The 12402-nt window shown below is 34.0% G+C and overlaps 1 protein-coding gene across 14 annotated transcripts in view; it reads right to left on the bottom strand.

Moving 5' to 3' along the window:
- LOC138743446 (vesicle transport protein SEC20-like) overlaps positions 1–12402 on the bottom strand; it is a 193073-nt gene that overhangs the window by 128121 nt on the left and 52550 nt on the right. For 13 of the 14 annotated variants that reach the window (XR_011344897.1, XR_011344899.1, XR_011344896.1 and 10 more), the window contains 2 exons: positions 10876–10998; positions 8789–8898 (listed from right to left, as the gene is read on the bottom strand). Coding sequence is in view for 8 of the 14 variants with exons in the window: in XM_069898841.1 (XP_069754942.1) it covers positions 8789–8898; positions 10876–10998 (233 nt within the window). In the remaining 6 variants the exon portion in view is untranslated. Of the gene's footprint in view, positions 1–1365; positions 1504–8788; positions 8899–10875; positions 10999–12402 lie in introns of those variants that run through there. The other variant, XM_069898849.1, reaches the window with a different exon arrangement.

Here is a 12402-nt window from a genome sequence, read left to right as displayed (position 1 = left end):
ATATACCTTCAGACCTTTCCTATCCACACATTTATCTAAATGTCTTTTAAACGTTACATCTGGCCTGCTTCTACCATCTCCTCTTGCATCTTGTTCTATTTACCTATCTTGTTGTGTGAGGAAGGTGCCCCTCTTTGTAAGTTTTAGTCTCCCCTCCTCTGGGGAAAAAAAAGACTATGTTATTTACCTAATCTATGCTCTTTGTGATTTTATAAACCTCTATAAAGTTCCCCTTTAGCCTCTTACATTCCAAGGAGAAAAATCCCAGCCTCTCCTTATAATTCAAGCCACGTAGGCCTGGTTGCATTCTTGTGTCTCTTTTATGCATCCTTTCCAGCTTAATACAGGTATACAATTATGCTCATGTATTCTCTGTATCAATGCTCACCAAAGAGGATGACGAAGCATAGCACATAGTATCAGTCTCTTCCATTAATTGTAGAAAACAACACAGGCCCTATTTCACATGTTGGCCTAATTGAAGCAACAGCAAGGAGGAATCTCTATCCAAAACAACAGTACATATTTACACTCAACAATTTTGTATGTGAGCGTATATTCTGCCACTTCCATGTAAATTTAATGTCTTTCTGCCCTCTCCCCCCCACCCCCCTTTATTCTGCAAAAATTACAACAGACCCTAAGTTTTGCATGAAACATGAGTTGCCATGGATTAAAAAAGTCGAAAGTAGTTAATCTCTTTTGATAAGAATGCAATAAATGTACTTTGTTTTGACAATCTGAAATTTACAAGTCATTCATCCATTGGACAAGTGCTCAGAGGTTCAGGCCCCTTCCCTCAATTCTAAATTACTCTTATTTCCCAAACTCTTTCCCAGTAATCCCATGAAAAAGTCAGTTAAACAACATTGCTTTTCATGAACCCGTGTTTGAAAAACCGCTGACAAAAAATATTCCTGTCTTCGGTAAATAAATTGTGTGAAATGATAAATTCTTCAGTAAGCAAAGATTAGTTAAGTGAACACTCGAAAATTAGGGAAAAGACCTGCACACACTTAGTTTGATTCCCAAATGCTACTTCTCGACACAAGTTCCCAGATGCTACTTCTGGACACAAGGCTTGCACACATCCTGGAAACCCCTACACTTCCCAAAATGCTCCCTACACTCGTCCTCCCAAGCTACACACTCTTTACTTGCCCTCATGACTTCCACGCCGTTTTATTTCTCTTCCTTCTGCACTCACTCCATCACGACCAGTCCCTCTCTGCGCAGCCCGTCTCCATGCACGGATGCACAAAGCTCCACTCACTCTACCCCCATTTGGGTGCTTCGTTGGCAGTCCGACCTTGATTTGACTATTTTAGGAGGAGAGCATCATAAATGAAGGCGCTGCATCTTCACCTGAACCAGTGTTTTAATTTCCATGTCATATTTAATGATTTCCTGTGCACAAATCCTGACATGAACGTCCCGGGCCGTCGCCATTTTTACCCCGGGACTACGGCAGCCGCCTGTCGATCTGATGAAATGCGCGAAGAGCGCGTTCTTTCGAAACGGATCAGCAGCGAAGAGTCTGGCCCCGTTCTCAGCAAAAGGTTGCATTGCATCCTTAAATTCTTGCAGCCTTCATCCCAGTACGGTGCCATCGGATTTTAAGCATGAAAAGAATACAATTAAAATTACATTTACTGTACATTTGAAAACCTTGACACGTGGATGAAAGAAAAAGAGGGTCATGGGATAGAAGGGTTTAGTACTTTTTTTTACAAAAGGAATATGGGTCAGCACGATATCGATGACCGTAGGGCCTGTACTATGTTCTATAACTCATGCTCTGAATTGCCAAGCGTAAATAGAGAGTTCCAAACTGGGGTTTCAATTTTTGAAGTCAAGCTTATGTTACAATTTAAAAAACGATGATAGATTAAAGTTCTCGAGAGTCAAACGAGGACATCAGGCAATATCCTTGGCAGAAGATCAGGATTTTGTAGCTATGGAGGAAGTATAGAAGAAATACCAAGGGGAAGGGGAAGGTTAGCATTTTAAAAATTGATGAATCATTAGGTCATGGTAAATAAAACCATCTAAAACTCAAAGCATTTTAGACAGCAGCTCGAAGAGGTTTTGTGCATCCAATTCCATCCTCTTTGGTTGCCAGAGGGCCGAAAGCCTACTTAGTTATTTAAATATTCATCCTGTCAATTTCTCCCCTTTTAGCAGGCATTTTCCACCCTGGCACTTTCAATACATCACGTTTGGAAAAATTAAAACTTATGAAGTTTGGACACAAGTGGTAAAAGATGGGGGAAGGTAACCGAGTTAGAAAATGTTACAAAAGTCGAAATGGATTGCCTTTATGATGGCCAAGATCGTGTTCAGCAAGATGCTGAAATCTCTTAGCAGGGTAAAGCCCCCCAAAATGAATTATTTACTTGACTAGAGGGTTGATAAAAAGCACATGATGTATTATCCAATAGAAGATTCGATTATTGTGTTAAAATGATGAATAATTTTGAATGCATGTTCTGATTTTAAATGTTACATTTTTACTTAGCACTTCCTTAACACCATCATGAGTTGTTCTTAATGATAATTGTTCTCAATAGTTTTATACAAATGCGTGAATTTTTAAAAAAAATTCATCAAATCAAAAATTGTCAAATAACAGATGCAAAGATTTTGGCAGATATTGTTCTATTGTTCAAAAAAAAGTCAGTAAACATTCTGCAGTTTAGTTACTTTATTAAATCTCTCCAAAACAAATATGAAATTCAGACTGTGATTACAAGTAGCTCTAGTACCAACACCTGGCTGATACAAAACAATTAAGAAAACTGTTAATGGGGCACAATTACTGAAACACAACACAACCTTGTTAATTAAAATATTCCACCATTTTCTGTACAGTCAAAGGCATACGAATTAAAAACCCTACGCTAACATAAACCTAGAGGTTCAAACAAAATGCCCCCAAATTGACAGGCCAACATATATATCATTGGTGACTATTTGCCAACTTAAAAAAAAATCCCTTAAGTCTGCAAGTCAAAAAAATAACAATTTGTCCATTTTAGGAATCCAGTTGTGTCATTCTTGGAGCTAGCTAAATAATCAAAACTCACAGTGAGTTGTCCTTCAATTTTCCCTCTTGTGGGTAAAGTCTGTGACTTCTGGCTGGTGTCATCATCCAATTGTACAATACTGGCCATTACTTCCTGTAGAAACAAGACCTTAAATGCTTGTTCTACCACTTCGTGGCACAGTACATCTATAAGCACACCACTTATAGATGAAATTAAAATTAATTACACAAGGCCCTGCTGTGTACCAGCATTAATTCCGTCCTACAGTACTATGTAGCTATTAACACCATCATAATCAATTAAATAACTTTCCTGTTCAATTATTTCCATGCAACTTGTGTCCACAAATGATTATTTGAAAATGGTAGTCAGTTACCAAGATTATTTGAAATAAAAATAATTGAGAGTAATAGGCCTTTCAGTTGAGATATCAATATATACTGTGCTCTTATGGAAAATGTTCATGTGAAGAGTCAACTGCAGGGAACATGTACAGGTATTGTTATAGTTAAAGAATTAAAATACATGAAGTGGGTGCAGAAATCTAGTTTGTCATATTTCCAAGCCAACAAGTTAATGTAGGATATAAGAGAGGAAGGATCTGAAGATTAAAATCAAAATTTAAAAATGATGGACCAATAAATTGAATAAGTATACACGACTAACAATTCAGTGGAGGAAATCAATATTCTAAAGTCATAGAAAGCAGTTAATATGTGGAGAACTTAGAATACTGAAACTTTAAGACTTGAACCAGATGAATATATGAATGCAATAAAAGTGATTTTATTTTAAGAGGTTACAAAATAGTTACTTGGTGAGATGACTGGTGTTGTATATTCCTTATGTACCTTATCTGGTACTATACATGCCTAATTGAATAGTGTCTCACAATGCTGGTACCAAACAGGCCTAATTGAATGTAAAAAATACTTATGTACATTATACTGTACATTTCCCTAATATTTAAATTGATGCAAATTCCAAGTACAACATGGACAATTTTTGTGGCAGGATACACAACAGTAATAAATCCAAATAGCCCACTGAAATGGTCTTAAAAGGCAATAGCACTTTACAAATTTTTTTACCATCTCAATTTCTTCAATGCATAGTATCAATGCAGATCTACACAACTTTATATATTTATTGTTAAACACAGGGTCCCATGGATATCAGAATGTACAATGAATAAAATTATGATTTAGTATAATTTTGGTATATGTAATGACTTTACATGTCATAAGTTGTTTTAACTCATTCACTGGATCTTAATAATGTGCCACTTTCCACATCCTTTATCCACTTTAAGTAAGACACCAGATAATGCTGTTGTAGAAATGGAAAGGGTAGGAATGTAACAATAGCAAAGGACAGTAGTAAATTAGCCAGTAGTTCGCTTTGATTTTCTTTACTGAAGATGAATTCTGGTTAGAATTTAAAGAAAGCAGACAGAAGTTCAAAATGCCTTGTGAAGTGAGAACTTATCACTTGTGGATGGAAGACGACTGCATAGATGTTCAGGATTTCAAATGATCTATTATGCCACTATTAAATATGTATTGTGTATCAAACACATTTTCTCTTGTGTTGGTAACAACAGACCTGTCAACTTTTAGCAAGGGTATAGTAGTTTGGTAAATTCATGGAAGAGCTTTAATTTAAAAGGTATGTACAAAATAAAATGACCATAACCATGTCAATAAATATGAAACAAACTTGCACATCGAGCAAAGTGTTTATTTTGGGAATAGAATTATTTAGTATATGTAATTAAATGTTAGAGTACTTTAATACAATTAGGTGAGAATAGACTTAATTTAAAAATAATTATCTTACAATAAAAACAGAATTCTAAATGAATTAGGGGATGATCCAAATAAATCCCTGTGCATTTGAAATGTTTGTACGTTCAAAACCAAATACTCATACTAAGTCTGTCACATTCTGTGAGTCTTGTGTTCTTCAAATTTACAATACACAGGAAATGTAGTAAAATCTAAATAGTGATCAAAATTCTTGATAAAATTTAGTAATAACTGTGAGATCTTGAAAAAACAATTAGATTGAATGTTATCAAACCTACAAAGTACAATTGAGATTATCTACAACTTTGTGAAACACTATTCACAAAGTGGAGTCTTTTTGGCAATTATTTAGCTTTAAATTTATTCACCATCTTATTACAACATCTCAACTATAATCACTAATTTTCAACAAGTTTCTGTGAACTGTTTAAAATTGTACATGGAAATAGTTTTGTATTTGAAGATCCATTTTGTTAAGGCAAGTCTCATCTAACATACTGTATCTATCGATTTAAGTTGTAAAACATGGCATTGGTAAAAATGAAAACTAGTGATGTGACTTATTTGGACTTTCAGAAGGAATTTGACAAAATTGCACAAGGGATTATGAAAGAAAATGAAATCATTTGGAATTGAGGATTGGTTAATTATTAGAAATAGGGTAGGAATAAATTATTTTTAAGATGAGGAGGTGGGACCAATAGGTGCTGCAGATAACAGTACAGGTGTCCCAGTTGCTTACATCTACATTTACTACTTGGATGTGGATTGAATGTATCAAAATTTGTTGTTGATACCAAATGCATTGGCAGTGTAGGATGCAAAGTGGGAGTTTCAAAAGGATATGCACAAACTCATGGGTAAGTACATGACAAATGGGATATGAACTCTGTGTGTGTGTGTGTCACACACACACACACAGTTCATTCATATATATAAATAATCATTCACTTTGGTAGAGAAATAGAAAGGCAGAGTTTTTTTAAAAATATAAATGATGGGAACTTTAACGGGTTGGTAATCAGAGTGACCTGGGTGCCCTTGTATAGAAATCACAGCAAGTTAAGGAGCATGAAATTAGGAAGCAAATATGTAAACCTTTTAACTCAAAAAAGCCCAGAGGGAAAATGAGTCTTAATACGATTATGCAAGGATGAAACTACATTCAGCATATCATGTTTCCCTCAACAAGGATATACTGTACTTATATTAGATATTCTACATTCACAAGCACAGAAGAATGAGAGGTGATCTCCCCGTTACAAAAAATCTTCAGGGCTTAACGCGATAATATTTTGCTTGGCTGAAATATCAAGAAGCAGGGGTCACAAACAGGTCAGCCAGTTAAGAATGATACGAGAAAAGAACTTTACCGAGAGCATGGTAAACCTTTGGAATTCTACCCAAAAGGGTGATAGAGGCTAATTATATTCATCAGAAATTAGTAGATTTTTGGTTATTAAGGAATTTGGGGTTAATGCAAGAATGTGGCATGAGGCGAAAGAATCTCAGAACAGACTTTGAGGGCTGAATAACCTACTCGTATTTCTTAAATTTTTCTAATAACATCTTGAAGTTTCTACAAATTCAGTTCCCATCTTTGTTGTTTTTATAAATTTGGCTCTTTCACCACACATTTTAAAATCTGACATTGAGGATTTTATTTTCCAGCATACAAAACTTAATGGAATAGAAGTCATCATTTAGATTCATCCAAACTATTGGTTTTTGGTAGTAGTCTAGCTCAACTCTCCCTCCATTGTAAAACTGTTTACAATTGTTTCAGGAAAAGAATGAGCATTGAAAACAGGTAAGGTCTGAAAATATATTTCAACATAAAATATAGCTATTCATTCCTGTAAAGGTACTTTCTGACAGGAGATAGTTTTACAGATCTGTTGTTCCAAAACTTGCGACAAGGATAAACTAATCATTCCAAGAACACTGAACATGCTCAATATATCAAAAATTCCAAATAGAACAATATACATTTCAATTTTCTAAGGTTATTTTTGTATATTAGCATACATTAAAATGAGAATATTACTGGCATCAAATTACAACCATTTCTAGACTGTTTAGTGCCACAGAGTCCCCCGGTAAAATGTAAAGCTGCACAGCTTGCTTTCATCTTGTGCCCAAGCAAAATTATACATTTTACTAACAGGTATAAATCAAGTATCAATGTAGCATTCTTACAGGTCAAGAGTAGCAGCAAATGGCAGGAATAAAAATGCAATGGTGACAAAGTGCAATTCTAATATCCACAAAATATAAACGAACTATTTCTTTATTTACAGAGAAACAAAAACAAAATCAGAAAATCAAACTATATTTCAATAGGCTGCCAGTAGTATAATAGCATAGATGTCAACACCAAACTCTGAAATCTGACAAAAACTCTCAGCTATTAGCACTTTGTAATTAATGAAGTTAACAACTGAAATACCTTTTTGGACCTATGACCTACTAAAGTGACACAACTTTCCAATCCAGTTACTAGTGCCATAACAAAATAAAAGCTGAAACCCAAGTTGGTCTTTTTATAATATCCTAATTGAAAAGCTACAGCAATGAACAAATAAGAGAAAGAGTATTTCATATATTTATCTTTAACAATATCTATTTTGGTTACCTAATTCAAAATACAAAAATATAGAGCTTTAGAAGTACTTTTTACATCCTATCAAGTAACATTTAGAAATCTGACATGCAAATTATTACATTAAATGCAAAAGGTGGCAACTGAGGAATTTTAGTAGATAGGCAATATACATTTGTACAATGTACAAATAATTAAAATTAAATTTTGGTTATTTGTCTTTGAAGAGTATACCACATAGATGCTTTTTTTTTCTTTTTTTAATGTAACTACAAGCCATATATTACACTGAAATGTTAACACAAAACTACCTATAAATTACATTCTTTCACTCTGCATCTTACATCTGCAGAAGATATCAGCCCATAAACTCTCAATCTCTGATTTTCTAGAAGCTTATAGGATCTAAATCTTATAAAGTGTACTTGCATCCTCTTTCTGTGGATATTTGGACCCACACAACAAATTTCACAGTTCTTGTAAAACCCTAACCCTACCCTGATTACATTCAATTTTGTTTCAGTGTAAGCTGTGCAAAACTTTACTTCTCTGGCATTATGCCAAATAATTGCATTAGTCTTTGGTACAAAATAATGTGCAAATATTTCTGAAAAGTACCGAAACCTTTGTTTCAATAACCATCTTTATACAATACAGACTCTGTGGCATATATCTACATCATTGAAATATTCCTATATACATTCATAATGGTTTAAACAGCCAAAGAGTGAAAATAAACAAATACTTTTTAAATCCATAAAATTTACCCACTGTACATCCATTACCTTACATCTTTTCTTTCATTTTAAATACAAGGCACAAAGAATATTACTCCTTTCTGAAACTTAAATATTTATGCAATGTCTGAAAAGGCCGGTAATTTACTAGGAACTATTTAACACATTTAATAATACAAGAATATATACAAAAATAATAGTATTGTTAATGGAAAAAAATCAGTAACAACTGTCAACATTAAAAGGAACTAAAAATAATTTTTTTGATTTCTTGATTCAACCACTGCATCCGTGTTTCATTTGAAACTTAACGTAAGTTTCAACGGACATATTAGAATACATCAATCACTAGCTCATTTCAAAAGTAGGTAAGTAAAATTTACCTTCTAGTACCTGAGTACATATAACCATATCTATAAAAGCATTCTTTTTTCCAGAACTGTATCAACACAAATTTTCCTCTCTTTTTAAAGCAGGCCTGACACAACTAACAAGCTCGCTTTTTATGATTAATTGAACATTTATCACAGAAATGGCAGACATGTAATTAATTATAGGCTGAAGCTGTTTTTGATAGAAGATGGCACGTTATACTTTTGGCGTAGGGACTCGAAGACCTTCAAGACCACCTGTTGGGTCCCCTTCTCCTGTCTTTTCCAATACTTGGTTAACAAAGTCAGAAGTTTGTCCAGCTACCACAGTATCTATAAAAAAGTTTACAATTTTATTTAAAAATTGATTTAATGAAAGCAATTGCAATTTTTATTTATTATAAACTAGTACAACATACAAGCGCAGTGTTTGTGCTACCAAATCAAGCTGGTCAGTTGATATCCTTTTAAACTTTTTTTAAAAATTAAGATACTTGACACAGTGATGGAACTATAATTAAATCAAACCACAGTCAAGTTATGATTGTAGCACCTCAAAAACCATAAAGCAGTATAATTATTACTTTATCTCAGAATGAGTTCATGACTGAACCCATGATGTGGCACACACTAATTTTAATTACTTAAATGAAGACAAAATTAATGAAGACTAGCCTGCAGAAATTCATTCCTGGACATTTCTGCAAAGTGAGTTGCATCCCACCCCATCGCTGAAATTCAGTTCCACATTTTGAAACAGTAAAATGAATGCAAAGCCTTTACTGCTATCAACCAGGAAACTACATCTGTACTCAGAAATTTCCCACATGTAAAGGAAACTCAGTTTACATTAGGTATCTCTCATCTCCAACTTGGATTAGGAGGAAGGGCAGATCATAAAATGGGCCTGCAGTTAGGGCAAGACTTAGATCGCATAACAAAGGAATTTAATTAAAAAAAATACACCAAAGTAAATAACAGCAATTTATTGCTGAATCTCTGATCTTTACTGTCTAGTTTCTATCTGCTAGGTATGATGTAATCAGGCAAGCAAATTTGAATTCAGAGAAAGGCTTCTTTGACAATTCAAGATACTGCTAGTTTGTAAGATTTTCTAATATTTTACCCTATTTACGCATCCCAGCAATTAAAGTTGACTTTTGCAAGAGTTTAGAAACTATAATGCAAGTAACATCATAAAATGAGAAATGAAAAAATATTTTGAATATTTTATTTTGATTTTTAATCAATAAAGAGTACCAAAATTACCACCACTGATAAATTTAATGTGAATAAATAATTTAATGTGAAATAATACACATTTCCAAATATAACACTATTTCCCTCCCCCCAAACAAACCCTAAAGAAAAAAGGACAGAGAGAACAATAAAAAGGGAGAACAATAAAAATAGAATAAATAGCTTATTTATTAAGTATTCAACCCTACCCTTTGAAGGTAAGGTTCCCATACCTACAAATATTTCTTAAATTGTAAGTGATTTTCTCCAGGGGAACATGACTATTTCAGTATTCCAATGGGTTATTTCCAAGAGAGAATCAGACTTCCAGGTAACTGCAAACTTTCCCGGGACACTGCCAATGCAATTTTAAGAAACTCTAATTGGTACTTGGACTGCCTCATTTTAGGTCTTATGTCCACAATATTTCCCAAGAGAAACAATTATGGACTTAGAGGCAATTGTTTCCCAATAATTTGATATAGTAAAATTCTTACATTTTCTATTTGGAAAATTACCAGGTTGAATCTTAGAAAGTACCTGTTTCTTCCCACATCTAAAACATATAATTGGAAAAATTAGAGTTTATGTAATTTTTGTGGGGTCAAATATAGCTGATACAAAAAAATTATACTTCATTAGCCTACATCTTTCATTAATTGTATTAGTCATACAATCATGACAAATTCAACCAGGTCTTAACATCAATACTAATATTCAAGTCTGATTCCCAGCTTCGATTTGATCTATATAACTCTTGTTTTGGAGTACCCGATCGAAGAGAATTGCAAAAGTATTACAAAGTAGTGGACTAAATCTTATTTGTGATTTATCCATTCCAAATAAGGTGGATTGGCTGCTTCAAAATCTGTTGTGTAACCTTCAGAATATTCTCCCAGATAAGTATTTTAAGATGCATTAAATTTTCTATTGTTTCAATTCAGGCTACTATTTGCCAAGCTTTAAAATAGATGCTTAACTATCAGTTGTAGAGAAGCACCTATCAGAGCTACTGAGAGGCATTTTAATCTCTATGCAAGCAACTGATGGGAAATAGACACATTTTCTTACCAACTGTTTTGTTTAAGAGATTTTCAAGCTTTTCTCGCATGCTGCTGTTTTCCTTTTCCTCCTGACTCTGTACATGACTTACTATTTCCTGTTTAATTGAGTTAATTACATAAAGCAAATGATCTACAAAGAAAAACAGAAAATTTAGAAAATTTCAAAACAAATCTCAATAGCTCTAAAGTGTCCATTGTTTGGAGTAGTTTATTAAAAATACGTAGAGCTATGGGCAAACAAAACAACTTAAGTGACAACTTCCATGGGAAATAAAGCACCAGAAGCAAAACCATTATTTTTCTATATGAACAAAACAGGAAATTTCTCATGACTAATGTGGTTTATTTAACTCATATGTTAACCTTAAATAAAACCAGAAAAATTCTGTAAATTCTCAGCAAGGCAGGTAGCATCTGTGGGTAGAGAAACATTTTGGATCAGTGACTCTCACCTGATTTTCTCATTTGGATTATTTAAACTTCCATTTGATCAAGAAGTTTCAGATTTGATGTTGCCATAAAATTTTATTTTTACATTGCCCATTTTTGAACATCAAGAATATTAATCTTCATATTCATTCAGGAAGAGTGTATAATATTTCAAGGGAAACCCTCTAAGGCTGAGAACACAAAAGGATTGCTTGTGCACTGTTCTAGAATGGGAAGAGTACTGAGATTAAGGGAATATTGTAAATCATAGACTTTGGAGGTTGGTATTACTGGATGAACAGTAGAGAGCACGCCTGGAAGATGGTCACTTCATCATCTTGCTTATCCATATATCAATTCAGCAGCCTGCATGTGCTCTACTTTGCCAGATTCCTGAGCCCTGAGAAATGTGCACACGACAGTGGGAAATCTTAAAGCAAATTGTGGCAGCCTTATTTACATGTCAATGAAGTGCACTAGGTTGCCTCTGGGTGCAAAAAGTAGAAAGTTGCAACATATTCCCAGGTATAAATTTCATGGCAAGATCTTCTTCTACCTGTCATGGCAATAATTAAGGTCATTTTTGCTTGGGGAAAAATTGTCTGCAATATTGTAAACGGTTATATGGTTATGTTGACGATTATACTAGATGCACGGTTGGTGTAGCAGTTAGCACAATGCTGTTACAGCAATCCCACACTGTCTGTAAGGACTTTGCATGCCCTCACGTCTGTATGGGTTTCCTTCCACCCTTCAAAATGTACTGGGGGTTAAATGGATGTAATTTGGTGGCATGGGCTCTTGGGCCAATAGGGCCTATTACTGCGCTGCATGTTTAAATTTAAAATTTTTAATATTTATCTGAGTAAATATTCCACAAACTGTTGCTTGTGGAGTTCTGAAAAAAAAGTCTATCCTGATCCAAAATTTGCTTCATGCCCCTATTTTATATGTTCATTGCTTCAATGCGAGTTTCTCCACTTTTTCCCCCCCCACAGCTGAATTTGTGATCTTCTAATATACAGTTGCTTTTTAAACCTAGATTTTTCTTATTAGGTCTCTTTCACTGATCAGCAGGCCCAGTTCAAAAAACATAACAGAACTG

The sequence above is a fragment of the Narcine bancroftii genome, chromosome 9 (genome assembly GCF_036971445.1).
Source record: "Narcine bancroftii isolate sNarBan1 chromosome 9, sNarBan1.hap1, whole genome shotgun sequence".
NCBI lineage: Eukaryota > Metazoa > Chordata > Chondrichthyes > Torpediniformes > Narcinidae > Narcine > Narcine bancroftii.
Note: the sequence above shows the minus strand (reverse complement) of the source record. Positions and strands in the feature narration are given on the sequence as shown.